General features: G+C 44.5%; 2 protein-coding genes across 3 annotated transcripts; both read right to left on the minus strand.

Annotated features, from left to right (window-relative positions):
* Positions 1 to 542: 542 nt before the first annotated feature.
* SAAL1 (serum amyloid A like 1) lies at positions 543 to 10968 on the minus strand. Its single transcript, XM_038139211.1, has 12 exons — positions 10790 to 10968; positions 10434 to 10547; positions 8889 to 8972; positions 7130 to 7209; positions 6690 to 6749; positions 6297 to 6412; positions 5054 to 5237; positions 4715 to 4797; positions 4382 to 4570; positions 3338 to 3534; positions 2729 to 2821; positions 543 to 2135 (listed from the first exon to the last, which is right to left on the minus strand). The coding sequence occupies exons 1-12, from the start codon at positions 10904 to 10906 to the stop codon at positions 2043 to 2045; spliced, it is 1410 nt and encodes a 469-aa protein (XP_037995139.1). The 5' UTR covers positions 10907 to 10968; the 3' UTR covers positions 543 to 2042.
* A 459-nt stretch (positions 10969 to 11427) lies between these two features.
* On the minus strand, positions 11428 to 13643 carry LOC119701919 (serum amyloid A protein-like). 2 transcript variants are annotated; one of them, XM_038139218.1, is made up of 4 exons: positions 12989 to 13643; positions 12520 to 12663; positions 12059 to 12197; positions 11539 to 11680 (listed from the first exon to the last, which is right to left on the minus strand). In XM_038139218.1, exons 2-4 carry the CDS (start codon positions 12635 to 12637, stop codon positions 11539 to 11541), a joined length of 399 nt encoding a protein of 132 aa, XP_037995146.1. In that variant the 5' UTR covers positions 12638 to 12663; positions 12989 to 13643. The 2 variants fall into 2 exon arrangements, with proteins under 2 accessions (XP_037995147.1, XP_037995146.1); XM_038139219.1 differs by lacking the exon at positions 12989 to 13643 and having other exon boundaries at positions 11428 to 11680; positions 12520 to 12637.
* Positions 13644 to 14602: the final 959 nt, after the last annotated feature.

Below are 14602 nucleotides of genomic sequence, written 5' to 3' on the forward strand. Positions count from 1 at the left end.
GGACCCACCTGGGTTCCCACAGGACATCAGTCACTTCTTCTGTCTCATGACAGGCACCAGATATCAGTAACACTTAACAGTTCATCAGCCAACACTGGATATTGGTGTATTGGAAAGGAGAAGGAACAAAATAAAACAACAGATCTTGTCTCAGCTTTTTTTCTACATTACATCACACGGCTACTGCAGAACTTCAACCACCACAAATTTCAGGAGATGCACACCAGAAATAATTCTTCGCTATGGTGGAAGACACTTATGATAAAGCTGGAGACAAATTAAGCTCAAAAAATGTTTATGGGATGAGACACACATTAACTTCCAGACCATAAAAATGACTATGAAAAAAAAGCAAGAGTTAAAATAAATATTCAATGAAGGAAAACATATTTTACAGCACACAGACATTATGAAGAGGTTTGATTTTCCTCTTACAACTGACACATTTAAGAGTAACAGATATTTCCAGTGGCTCAGAAAACAAATTTAAGTGACACCAGAATGAAGGAAAGCATACAGGTTTTGGTTTGGTTTTTTTTTTTAAGAAGCTTTATTACAAATCTGTAGGTTTAAGAAAATATCCCAAAACTGTCAAAGTAGTATGAAAAATGGTGTCATCTGATTCACAGTTACCAGTTTTCTCCAACAAACATAGCATACAAAAATTGATATAAACCATGGCAATTCTTTTTGGCAACACAAGTCAGGTATTTGCAATTCCAAATTCCCTGCTGACAACAAAGATGCTGCTGGCAGGGGGATGATTCTGGCAGAGGGATGACAGAATTGCACTGGTTTTGAAAACTGGAGGTTGGGATGGAAAGGTTATATATACATATATACATACTGTATTTTATCACATGTCCAGGTAACTCTGGTAACACAACATGGCCCAGCACAACAGTAAAGTCTGTAAAACCTGCAGAGCCAGGGAATGTGTGTATGTGACATTCAGTCATTCTCTATGCTCTGGTTCCCATTTGCTTTTACATCTCAAACCTAATCAAGGCCAATTGTTTCCCATTCTCATTTACAGAAACAGTGAAGCTGATGTGCTGCTGTGCTGTCTCCTCAGACTCAGAACATGTCAGGTCCATTGCATGCAGACACAGGATCTACAAATGCAATGCAGTTAAAATATAAAGTTAAAGTTTTAGGAGATTGTACACTGAATTTCCTGCAAGTGACCTAACACCCTAACCTCCCCTACAGAAAACATGGCATTTCTCACTCCATTCTGAGATAATTCATACAACAAATCAAGAAGGAAAGAGCTGATATGTTGCACTGCTACACTGAAGCACAGACTGCTGCAAAAAACCCCACAAGTCTGCCAGTATACCAGGGATTGACTCCAAAGCTGCCCTGCAACTCTTAACTGTGGATAGTTACCTGCAATGGCTGGAAGCTGCAGCACAGACCATTGGTGACAATATTCTCAAGTCCTTTAACTGCACAGGGGCAGACACCACAGCTCAGAGCTTCAGCAGAAGAAGTGTGAAGATTTGAAAGGAGCAGAATGAAACCTTTCTGTTACAGTACCTGCTCAAGGTATTGATATGATCTAAAAAAATCCCCAAACAACTCAATAATTTAACTGTTTTTATCAGATGCTTGAGGGGGATTTCTATTGAGCAAACCTCCTTTTGCCAACAGCAACTCGAAAGAAAACAGCACCACGTTAAAGAACTACTCAGTGCATTTCATTCATTTTGCTGTTTCAACTTCAGTTGAAAAGCACAGAATTGAGAGTTATTCAAAGAAAACTACTCTGCAGGAGAGCAAGTAGAAATCAACAGTCTCTCATAACCAGAGCAAACAGGATGGAAGATGCAGAAGTGATTCACAGTCATTTCTTTCCCCTTGCAGACCAGGTTAACCCTAGGATAATCAGGGCTACCCAGCACATTTCTTAAAAGCCACCTGCTGGTAAAGAGGTTGACTCATTCTCCTGCATTTACTGAAAACTTGATTTCTGAAATGCTGCAATGAAACAGTCGAAAATCTTCATTCCAAAGAAGGAAAATATTTCATGTACGTTCTTAGGTCTGAACCTTCAGGCTTGGGAAACGTTTTTCTAGATTGTCAGCAAGCGTCTGATCAGCCTCACGCAGGACTTCAAGGAAACTCTCCACCTGAAAATAAAACACACACACAAGGAGAAAAAAATAAAACAACAAAACAAACTTGCATGGAATACAGAATTCTTATACTGGCACAGGGGCTCTTTCTGCTTCTGTACCTTCCAAATAAGAGCAACCAGCAACAGCCACTGCAATGAATAATGGAAAATGCCCCACAGCAGCTACCTTCCTCCTAAACAGCACAATTCCAGTTGGTTTAAATATTGAAATGGTACCACTTTCCTCAAACCCTTTTTCTTGTTTAAAAGAAACACAGAAACTTTTATCACCCAGAGAAAAGCTCCCTATGAAAAATACTTAGAATAATTCTTTTATAAAAATATACAGGACAGCTTTTCAGCTAGGATAAATTTTCAGACATCCATTCACATCAGCACAGTTTGGCTCTGGCATCAGCTGATGATCTCAGCAATGCTCTGGCTGAAGTGAGGCAGAACAGACAGAGGGGGTAAGACTGTCTGGCACTGGATGGTGTTTTACCTGTGCCTGAGCAATTCTGTCCTGTTTGTGTATCAGATTTGGAAAGGCCCTGCCACACCAGGAGCACTTTTTCAGCTGTGTCACAGACCTTGTCACATACTCACCGAAGCAGAGTACAGAGGTAAGAGGTTCTGAAAAGCACAGGAGCATGTCTGTTCATTCAGGTGTCCCTGCTGCAGTCCTTCTATGGTATTCTCCTGGAAAATCAGAAATACCACCAGCATGTCGTGAACAGTTGTTGAAAGAACAAACTCAAAACTGTGCACAGCATCTACAGAATGTGCTTTGTTCTTAGAAATGGGTAAAACAACCAGAATTTACAGTTCTCAGAGAAAGCCAGACATAGCTGATGCCAAAGGTGTGAAAGCTCACACATCACAAGTCTCTTAACCTGAATGCTTCCACAATTAAAAGGGTCCAGCTGAGAAGGTGAGATTATATATTGACAGTATTTCCTTTTCTTCAATAAACTGACTTTAATTCAAAAGAAAAGGCAACATATATCTACAGAATTTATCATACAGAATCTTGGCACACACCTCAGAAAACCTGTGTCTCTCTCCCATCTCCCACACATGTTGCTACTTCTGGTTGATTCTCTAATGAATTCCCAGAGCAACTGCACTTGCACAGAAAAATGTCCACATCAATATTAAATACTTTTTTCTTACCTGTCCTACAGAAATCCCTACTAGAATTTTGTTTATTCTTACCTTGGTTAGTTCTTGAAGCATATTGGAAAGCAATTCACAGCAAATATCCTTCAAAATTTTTAAATGGAAATCTTCCTCATTTACATCAGTCCTTCCAGTCTCCTCTTGCTCAGATTCCTTGGAGTTCTCAACAGCTCTCTTCCCGCAGCCCTCCATGTATTGTAAAATACGAATCAAGCTCCCAATCAGTGGCATATCTTAACACAAAGTAACAAGAACAGTGAACTTTAACAATGAAAATTCTTGTCCATCCTTCCCAAGGCATTAGAATTTCAAAACACACCATCAGATTTTTACACAAAAGCTATAGATGCATAGGGATGTATATTCTGACAGTGTTGTGTTTTGTTGCTCAAAGAGAGTTTTAAAGAAGCAAGTGGAAATGTAGTAGAAAACTTAAATTATTTTTCCTGCAAGCTGACCTGTATCTATAAAAACTATATGCCAGTGTAAGGAACATGAGAAGGAAACTGTCTTTAATAGTACCCAGTGAGGGAAGTATGTAAATTTGCATCCAGATAATCCTATCTGACAAACCAAACTGTACAGCATCTTTCTGCTGCAGGTGACTCTGACTCACATTTTCAAGACAGGCTTTTAATTCCAAAGACTTGTCCATGGATTGAAAAGTAAGAAATGATAGAGGGATTTAAGTAAGTGCAGAATCTCCTCCACAAAAAAAAAAAAATTACTTCATAAAATATATGTAGTCTATATTACGTATAAAATAACAATGTAATAATGTATTACTATATTTTAGCAAAAAATATTTTAGCAAAAATATTTTAGCAAAAAATAAATTCTGAAATTTTCACTAGTTTAGAGTGAGACTGAGCAGAATCTGTAGATTCTGGTACTGTAACTCAAGAATTTACAGCCCACCTGGTAACTGAACTTTGGGCTAGCTGTGATTCTGAGTAACCAGGGAAGAGTCTTACTGTATGCAATGTCACTGAATTGAACCACCTTCCACACCCACATAAAGCCAACTGTGAGTATAAACTTAAAAAATAAAAAAAAAGAACAGAAAAAAGCAATACTTGCTTTTCCTCATCCTGGTGTACTCCTGCTCTGTCTGTGAAGCAAACATAGCAGACAGCACAGACAAAATAGAGGCCAGCACAGTCTTCTGCTCCTGCACAATGATGGGTGGATCATCTGGCTGGCAAAGCTCCTGGCAAACGAGGTCATAAAGCAAACTCCAAGTCTCTTTTCCTCCATCGGGAGCCTGCACTTGAGAAAGAAAAAAAGAGAACCCACCAATCCAACAAATTTATTCCAGGTACATGAATTCCTGTTCCCCTCAATAAATATGTGATGACCCAGAAGTTATGGCCCCTCTTGGTCCCCTCACACGCAGCAATTCCAGGTTCTTACCGATAGCCTGGATTCCCTCATCCACCGTGGTCAGGAGCTGCAGGATATGCATATAAACATCCAGTCCTTCTGGGTTATCTGATCTACACAGAACAAACATCAAAAAGACAAATTAAAGTGCTGCTTGCTGAGCTTATGTTCTGTGTTTTGGTCACAGAGAAGCCCATCAGCAGTCACTGCCATGACCTTTGCAAACAAACAAGTTGACCCACATCAAACTCTAAGTCCAGAAAAAAATATCCCAGTGAGTTGTCAAACTCTGCCACTAAAAGCAAGATGTTTGGGCACAGGCCTTAAGGAATCTCCCCAGCCATGAAACCAAAAAGAAATCTCCCATACCTGACTTGCTTGGCTGCTTCAAGTATACAAGGCACAATCTTAAAGTCTGGAAGTTCTTCAGGAGAGTCATCTACAGACGGTCCCACAGAGCGACAAGTGCCATTTTTGATCCAGTTTAACATCAGCTCTTCATCCAGATCAAAGAGCTTGTCCACCACTTCACCCACTTTCACCAGCAATTCAACTGCACAAGAGAGAATGGTATTTTTTATTTCAACAAGACTAAAAATGAAGAGCAAAACTCAGCTCACAAAATGCTAGTATATACAAGTATTTGGAGTAAATCCAGGACTGAAATAAATTCATTTTCTTTGTGACCTACTACTGGTTGCTGTGTTTAATTCCTTTATTTGGCATAGACCAGGTAAAGAGTTTGATACATAGGGATTGTTGGAAAGCCCACTGACACCTTCTACCTTGTCATGCCAAATGTGAAGCACTAACTTTATTCTGCAAAGAGATGCCATGTCCCTGAAAAAGTCCTAACTTCTGCTTCTGAAGTCAAACTTTTCAAGATTTGTTCCTAGATATGCAGTTTTATGCTCATCATCCACCTGCCAATCTGCATTTTACTTACACAGGTCAATTATTTCAGTTGGACGAAGCAGGATTTCTGAGAATTGGCATTAAAAAAAAAAAAAATTGAAAAAGCTGTATTATTAGGATTCCTTGACAGATGACAACTGCTGTTGCAGCTGAGTTGGATATTAAACATAAATGCTATTCAAAATATTTCCATTTTTAGGTGGTTGGTGTGGTTTTTGCTAAATTAGTGCTAAGAGAGATTTGTGTAGCACTGTCTGCACACCTAAAGCCTGCACAGTATTCAGCTGCCAGGGTTACTGAACCATTCCTCCAGTTCACACTCCACAGATACAGTAGTTTTAAAAACAGAAAATCCATATCTGGCTTGAAAAAAATAAATTCAATGAGGTCTTGTTTCAAGGTTCAAAAATGACATATGTATATCCCTGTGTCTTTTATTATGACAAATAACAATTTCTTCATATTTTTATTCCCCCCCAGAGCTTTCTTCTTCCTCTATGAGTGCTTTTCTGGTTGGTTTTATAAATATGTATAAACCTGCAAAGTCAGGACAAGTTTGTTTTCGTGTCCTTTAAGCTCAGGAGGTTTCCTTATTTTTAAAGAAATTAACCTAACTGAAAATATTTGGTTTTGAAATTGCAAACTTATTTTTCTTCAGCAAACACCCACTAAATGCCAGCTTGTTGTGGCAACTTACCATTGGTAGAGCTGGACATGATAAAGCAAACACAGTCGTACACAGAAGGGTTTTCTCGGATCCTCTCCACCCAGACATTGGCCACCTCAGGCTGGGAGAGGCAAGTCAGCAACAACCTAGGCAAGAGTTCCCCATTTAACAAATTAGAAGCCAGTTCACTCCTTGAAGCTGTACAAGTGTAAATCCAAAATAATGACAGTGGAAACAGAACAGGAGTATAACAGGAGTGGTGTTTTCCGCAGCAAAGCGATTCCACAACAGTGCAGAAACAATAAAAAGGAAGGATGAGAGGATAATAAACCACTGAGCCCTATTTACTGGTCAGTTTTCTCCCCAGGCCTCAGAGCATAGCAGAACTACACTAATGATGCATTAATTTCTGAGATGTCCTACCTGCTTGTTTCCAGAAGAGTTGGGGAATCTGAATCACACAAACGTTGCAGTAACACTTGGCTTTAAGGAGAAAATGCAGGGGGGAAAAAAGTTAATAAAATCCATCTTTATTTCTAAAAAAGGTATAAAAAGATTAATTTCATAACTGCAGCCATGTTCTGAGATTAATGCCAGCTTCTCCTAACTGTACATGCACTTCCAGTGTGTCAAGACCACCAAACCTAGAAACTAACTTGACTGGTGTTTAAAAATCCCCAAAAATAGTGGTCTGTGTCCTCTCTTCCTTTCCTGAGCACTTCCCACATAAACATGGCCAGCCAAAAGTTATGAATGCAGATGAGGCTGGGCAGGCAAGCTTAGATCCTTGTCTAACATTAATTTCCTTACTGTGAGTCCAGACAAGCAGCACCTGTTGATGTACAAAGCACACAGACACTTACCCAAGATTCTCATCTTTGCTAATGGACATGCAGATGTCCTGGAAACAGGCCATATTCCCTAATATTCCCACACAGATTTCCTGGAAAGTCAAAACACAGTATAATGAGACAACTGCAAGTCCACAATTTCACTTCCAGAGCCATAAGACAAAAGTAAGAGAGGTTCAAAGATGTTTTCTAGTTTGACTTCCAAGCTTGTATGACCCACTGATTTCGTGACAAAGATACAAATTTTTCCACAGATTCCATACAGATTTTTCTGTTCTAACAGACTAGACTAAAATACACTCAGGTACAATGCATATATTTAGGTGCTCCATAAAAGCAAATGTATCTTCAAATCAGCTCTGCTTGCATATTCTTTGTATATTGTTTTGAAGCTAATTTGACAGCCCTGTTACTAAAGCAAAAAGGAGTCCTAAAACAAAAATATCACTACATAAACGTGACCCTCATGATATTGCCTTGCTCACAAAAGAAAGGGATCATAATACAAGCTTCCAGCAAAGCTCATTTTCTGATTAAAGAGAAATAAAATAAAATAAAATAAAATAAAATAAAATAAAATAAAATAAAATAAAATAACAAACCCCAAAGCAGTGCATCCCATTAGGATATTCATGCTGAGGTAATCATTAAGAGGATGCACACTTGTGTAAAGGGGACCATGAGAGCTCTGAAACACCTGCAGGTGACTGGTGCTAAAACAAAGTGAGTCATTAGTTTGCAGCAATTTAAAGTCAGAAATCAACTCTCTCCACTAAAGTTGTCTTCTTAATTATGAACATGCTATAACCTCTGCTAAATTACAGCAGGCACTCCAGCAAACACTGTTTCATGATAGTAGCTGTGACAGCCAATTTGCACTTGCTTGCAAATTTGAGTTGTACTTTCCAAAGACAAAGTACTAAACTTTCAAAGCTTTATTTGTCTCTACTGATCTCCTGGAGTAAAGCATCTGGTAACTTCTGAGAAAGAGGATTTACATCAACACTGAATACCTTTTAAAATCCTATTTTAAGACTTGCAGTGCACTGTGTAGCACAAGCTGGAAATCAGTGACATCAAAACAAGTGGAAAATTTAAAAAAAAATACAGTATTGGTGTCTTAACAATTCCAAAGATTATTTTCTGTAATCTTTTTGTGTTTATTTCTCATTATCTTGCTCTGATTTGATCAGTAATAAATTAATTTCCCCAAGTGGAGTCTGTTCTGCCCATGACAAATCACAGCAACTGGTGAGTGATCTCTCCCTGCCCTTATCTTGACCCATGAGCCTTTTGTTGTATTTTCTCTCCCCTGTCCAGCTGAGGAGGGCAGTGACAGAGCAGCTTTGGTAGGCACCTGGCCTCCAGTCAGGGTCAAACCACCACACACACTTCTGCAGGTCTGACTAAGCAAATTCGTGACCATTTCTGTTCAGTAATCATGAAACAAGTCAAAAGGAAAAAAAGGCCATACTGCTGGGTTTTATAACAGGTGTTATAACTGCTTGATAAACTCAGTCCTTCATCAGTGTATCCACATGAGGATGTGTGAGCAGACATGTACCTGCTTCAGCACCGCCAAAATTCTTACTGATTAGACCATGTTAAAAACAGAGGGAGAAAGCATTTTAAAATTTGATTTTATGTTTTCTCCTGGTTCTCCTTATACATGACACATGCAATGGGAGAAGGAAGATAAATGTAAATGCATGTACAGAGCTATCTACTACTGCTATCAACACAGGAGAGCTTTTTGACAGCCCATACTTACAGTTAGGCGAGGGCATTTGGACTTGGCAAAAACTCCCATGAATATGTCGGGGGCGTTGAACTCCTGAAGAAATAAAGCAACATCCTGTGGGGAAAGTGAATGGATAAGCATGCGGACCTCTGCAATTTCCAAATGCAAAAATCAAACGTGTTCCCACAGCAAAGGACTGGATCAAAGAGATGACAAAGTCACTATCAGGGATTTGTCATTTGCCAACAGTTAATACCAATAATCCTTGTTTTCCAATGAGAGAAGGCCAGCAAGCCCCTCTGGTGATTCAGTATGCCAATGATTTGCTGTAGAATGAGCCAAGAAGTCTCATTGGCAAGAAAATGGAAATTGCTCAAATATCTCAACAGAAACAGACACTCAACCAGCATTCAGTAAATATGTTTTAAGGCATGACATCACCATAACATATAAAAAAGAAGCAAGTGATGGGACTGCTGTTAGCACTTGATCAGAACACACAAGAAAAAATCTCTTCCTCATTTTACCACATTAAAACACAAGATTAGTTGTCTGTTTGGGAGTAAAAGACCCATGTTCCATGTTTACTTAAAAAATCTGAGCAACAAGGCAGGGAATAAAATAATACTTAAACTAATACATGTGTATATATATATATATATATATATATATATATATCTCAAGAATCTGTTCCAGCATTTGAGAGTGCTGAGAAATACACTAAGTGTTACACTGCCACTGCAAGTCTGCAGCTGAACTTTGAGAGGCTGTTTATCTATCAGAGAAAGCTGGGCTCACCATCAGAAGGTTTGACAATTGCTAGAGGAAAATCTGCCTGCTTAGAGATGGCATTGATACTATCCCCATAATCCAAGTGCTGAAGGCACAGGCTGTGCACCCGAGTAAATTCCAGCTGCTGTCCTGCCCCTGCTCCTGTTTCCAGGGCAGGCTCCGTGGGGAGGCCGCTTGGTGCTGCCCAGCCCAGCCCAGCTGTCCTGCCTCACCCTGCCCGCCACACCCGGGTATTGTTACGTTTGGGGTCACCATTTATTACTGTGGGTCTTCTGGGCAGTCTGGACTTGGTGAAGCGAAGGAGAGATCTTGATTCTATTTCAGAAAGTTGGTTTATTATATTATGATATATATTACATTAAAAAGACTACACTATAACTATACTACAAAGAATAGAGAGAAAAGATTCATCAGAAGGCGAGACAGGAATAGAAAGGAATGAATAACAAAGTTCTGTGACTCCCAGAGAGTCCGAGAGCTGCTGCCTCCTCGATTGGCCACTAAGTAGAAATATCCCACACTCACCAATCGAGGAAGCACCTGCTGCATTCCACAGGAGCAGATAATAAATTGTTTACACTTGAAGCTGAGGCCTTCTCAGCTTCTCAGGAAAAGAAAATCCTAACAAAGGGATTTTAACAAAATATCACAACCACACCGGGGCGTGAGCAGCACCACCAGAACGAGCGAGCTGGCTGATTCCCTGCCTTCTCGCACTGCCAGCTCCATTCTGACGGGACATCCGGGGCAGGCGCGCCCCGAGGTGCCGCACAAGGCTCCTACCTCGTCCATCGACATGTCCCACACCTTGCAAATGTCATTCTCCATCTCCTCGTCCAGCTCCGTCCGGGCTCCCTCGGGGCTGGCGGCGGGATCCGGCTCCGCGGGGGCGATGACCTGGGACAAGCGGGGCGGGGGAGAACGACCCGGCTGAACCCCCGGCACCACCCGGGAGCCGCTGGGTTCCCGCCCGGTGTTTTTTGCCACTATTTCCCCGCCCGGCCCCCGGATTTGCGCCCGGTGAATCCCAGCTGTGTCCCCGGGTTTGTCCCCTCCGGCCCTGGCAGCGATCGCGTCGCGCCCAGCCGGCGCTGACCGCCGCCGGGCCCGCCGCCCGCTCCCTCCCGGCGGCCGCGCACCTCGATGAGGCGGGTGAGGACGCTGAAGAGCCAGTGCTTGCTGTACACCGTGTTGCCCACCGCGTCCCCCTCCTCCTCCTCCGCATCGCTGCACGGCGGCGACGGGTTGCGGTCCATGGCGGCCACACAGCCGTGCGGGGGCAGCGAGGCGGCGGCGCGGCCGGAGCGGCGCCCGCGGCCCCACAGCGCCCCCTGCCCACCGGCGGCCGCGGCCGCCTCCCGCGCCCGGGCCTGCGCCGGGATCGCGCCGGGATCGCACCGGGACCGTGCTGGGATCGCACCGGGGTCGTGCTGGGATCGCACCGGGATCGTGCTGGGATCGCACCGAGACCGCACGGGATCGCACCGGGGTCGTGCTGGGATCGCACCGGGACCACACGGGATCGCGCTGGGGTCACACCGGGCCCGTGCTGAGATCGAGCTGGGATCGCACCGGGACCGCGACGGGATAGTGTCGGGACCCACCCGTCCAGGGCCTTCCCTCGACGCGGAGCGGCACCCGCGCTGCCGGAGCACCCGAGGGTCCCCCCTTTGGCAGCCCCCGTGATGCACCGACACCGACACCGCCGCCCCCGCCCCGCAGTCCCGCGCCCCGGGAGCATGGATGCTCGCAGCGAAAGGAACAGTTCTCAGGAGGATTGCTCTTTATGGTGCACACTTTATTGTGCTGTGCAAAGGATTGTTCTTTATTGTACACACTTCGTTGTGCTGTGCAAAGGGAGGCGTGAGTGCAGGAGCGCAGTACAGCGCTAGTACTTGCTGGGCAGCCCCTTGGGCCGGTAGCGGTTCGGGTCCCCGCCGCTCCGGCCCCACCTGTTCGCCTCCTGGTCCAGCCGGGTGTCCTCGGCGCCTCTGCCGCTCACTCTGCTCTGCCAGCCCTCCCGGGCGTCGCTGTGGGGAAGGAGAAAAGGCCACCTGAACAGAGTGCGTCTAACTCAGCCTTGTGTTGGCTCCCTCACTCGTGTTTTCACTCGAGAGCCCGCCGTGGAATCTACATCTGTTATGTCGGGAAATTAACCAGCAATGAAGGAAAGTTCCTTATCAGAAATGCAGAGAGGAATCTGCCTTCTCGGACCAACAAGAAGAAAGGCTCATGCTCATGTGGCACCATTCCTATAGAGAGCGGCTGCCCAGATGGGAACTTCTTCCCCTCCCCTCTGCTGTCCTTCTAGATACTAAGCTGAGTACAAGTCAAAAAGGAGCTCAGTCCTGCTGGAATGCCTGGATCCCTAATAACTCACTGCTAGCAAGCCAAACACACTCCATTACCTGATCACTCTTGCTGCCCAAGCACCGCCAGGTCCTCTCCGGGCAGCATCATAATTCCCACGGGCATGGAAATACTTGTCAGCACCTTTGTAATTTGCCTCACGCATGTCCTTATATGCTCTGTACATATCCCGCGCCCCTGAAGAAGGCAGAGAAATGGAGATGATGTTGACTCGAAAGAATCACACCAGAAATAGTTTGATACCACCTCAGCCAGGAGCTGAAAGGCCCAAGGAGCAGGAACAGAGTGAGGCACTGCCTCACATCAGCCTTTGCACAGGGCTGTGCCCACAGAAAGCACCTGTGGGGGCTGATCAAGGCCCTCGTCCAGCAGCAGAAACCAGGGGGTCTCTAAGGTGGAGCTGAGGATTCCCCAGCTCTGAGGACTGCACCCCGACTGCTGGTAACCTGGGCTTGGGGAGGGGCTCCTGAGGGAAGGGCCCCTGCTAACAGCAGCTTACCTCCCACTGCATCCCGGACAAATTGTCCTGCTCGGACTATTCCTCGGCCTATCCTTGGTCTGTCAGCGCTCACACACAGAACGATGGAGAGCAACGCGATGCAGAGCCAGAGCCTCATGGTTCCTGGCCAAGCCTGACAGGGAGCTGGGAGACAGTGAGAGAGATGAGCAGTTCTGGAGTACCTTTGAGAACTCACCACACCCCCAGCTGTGCCTGAGCTGCTGCCTCAATGCGGAGGGCTCACCCAGGACACCCTTCTCCCCCTGCAAGGAGTGGTGCTCTCTGTGCAACCACAAGCTCTGCAACAAAAGCAGGTGCACATGAGAAACCTGCATTTTAGCACTCCCTGCTGCTCCTGTCATGAGCACAAAGAAGGGCCCATGTGGGAACATGCTGAAGCATTAGTCCTGCTCCCAAAATACCAGCTCAAAACACTGCAAACAGCTCACAAATTCAGAATGTCACTCACCACTGCAGAACGGCGAAGCCAAAGGAGCAGGAGGTGGTCTCGTGTGCTCTCAGACTCAAAGAGAGTATTTATAAGCAATTCATACCCCTCAAAAGAGGAAACTGGAAAGGATACCCATGGCTGGGAAATCCCCACCAGCACTTTCAACACAGAAATCATTACTGGAAACCTGTCCTTGGCCTTACTGAAAGTTCACAGCTCCTGTTGTGCAATCTTTTAGAGAGTATATGGCACTTCTTCAGCTGTCCTTGGGACTATTTGCTCCTCATAACAACCAAATTGACAAAGTGCCTTAAAGGCTGAAGGAGTTCCATGCGCTTCAAGTGTTACTGCTGTCTTTAGGGTGATGCTTTTGTTTGGATCTTGGACTGAACAGAGCTGGGAGGGGAAGGTGCCTGATTGTCTGCACATTGCAGCACAAGGCCAGGTCTGTGTCTGTGCACAAGGAACATTACCAGAAGGGCTGCATGAACTGCTAAGTGAAATTCCCATGCTTGCTGGGATTGCCAGATGAATCCCAGAGTTAATGAAATGGAAAATGTGAAGTGTTGCTCTTAACTCCATTGCAAAGCAAAGCACATACACCTACATCCCTGCTGATCATGCTCTGAATGGTTCATTTTGCCTTGGCTTGCTCTTACAGGCTCCTCTCAAGGGTCTCCAGCCACCTTGCTGCAACAGCAGCTCCATGGGGCTCAGGTGGAAAGTTTTGGACACAGCAGTAAACATTTTCATAAAGGGGAAATTCAGATCCATACCGCCACAATTCTGCTAGATTTTAAATCAACTGTCTGGCCCTTCTGGCATGGTTCACTGTTAAAGTACCCTGTGCTCTCCCTGCTTAAAGCCTGCTCACTTCCCTTGGTTTACAACTTGACACAACCCTTTCCTCTGCAGAAAACTCCAGGGTTGAGTGCAGTTGCACTCGAGAGTGAGCGTGGAGGAAGCGTCCCCATTACGTGGCCTTGGACATGTACTCGGGGCACGTCTAGGAGAGAACTTCAGGTTCCCCTCTGAAGAGTTAAGGGTAACTGCCCCACTCACAACTCTGTTACTGCAAACAACTTGCTCCTGGAGCTGCAGGGCAGAGGCGTAAGTTGAAAAAGGTGCAATAAAGCTAATAAAGTGTCAACAGTAACTTTTCTTGGGCGTCACTGGACTTCAGTCAAAAAAAAAAATGAGTTTAAGGGGGGAGATTTGTCCATAACCTGGAGCAGCAGGACAGATACTCTGTAGCATAATGTATCTCAGAATGGAACAATTTGCAACAAGAATCTAAACCCCAACCCAATACAAGGACATAGATTTTTGTCCCCTGGCACTCCTGAACCTGATATTTCACAGTGCAACAGCTTAGCCACTGCAGGGACGAGTGCTATGTTTTGCCACAACCCTGTTCACACCCTGATGACCCACATCCTTGCAGAACATGGCAGTTTAAGCGCCTTCTCTGCTGGCTGCAAGTAGCCCGGGCCATGGCCTTTTTGGTTTTTACAAAACAAGGGAAATTACTCCTGTAAGTTGGGGTACAGGCGTGTGGCACTTTGCCCAGGGACTTAGAACAAAGCATTGCCTTCAAAACTGACCTAAGGAACCCTTTCCCTACAAGAGCTC

The sequence above is a fragment of the Motacilla alba genome, chromosome 5 (assembly GCF_015832195.1).
Source record: "Motacilla alba alba isolate MOTALB_02 chromosome 5, Motacilla_alba_V1.0_pri, whole genome shotgun sequence".
NCBI lineage: Eukaryota > Metazoa > Chordata > Aves > Passeriformes > Motacillidae > Motacilla > Motacilla alba.

Bases quoted from the DNA above. Each gene is read 5' to 3' on its own strand.
- LOC119701919 (XM_038139219.1), bottom strand. From the start codon at position 12,637: ATGAGGCTCTGGCTCTGCATCGCGTTGCTCTCCATCGTTCTGTGTGTG. The intron at 12,198-12,519 runs GTAAGCTGCTGT...TGCCTTCTTCAG, and splicing joins TGTCCGGGATGCAGTGGGAG to GGGCGCGGGATATGTACAGA. The intron at 11,681-12,058 runs GTAATGGAGTGT...CCTTCCCCACAG, and splicing joins TGGGCAGCAAGAGTGATCAG to CGACGCCCGGGAGGGCTGGC.
- SAAL1 (XM_038139211.1), bottom strand. From the start codon at position 10,906: ATGGACCGCAACCCGTCGCCGCCGTGCAGCGATGCGGAGGAGGAGGAG. The intron at 8,973-10,433 runs GTAGGAGCCTTG...CTTTCCCCACAG, and splicing joins GGGACATGTCGATGGACGAG to GATGTTGCTTTATTTCTTCA. The intron at 4,571-4,714 runs GTAAGAACCTGG...TTCTTTCTCAAG, and splicing joins TGAGGGAATCCAGGCTATCG to TGCAGGCTCCCGATGGAGGA.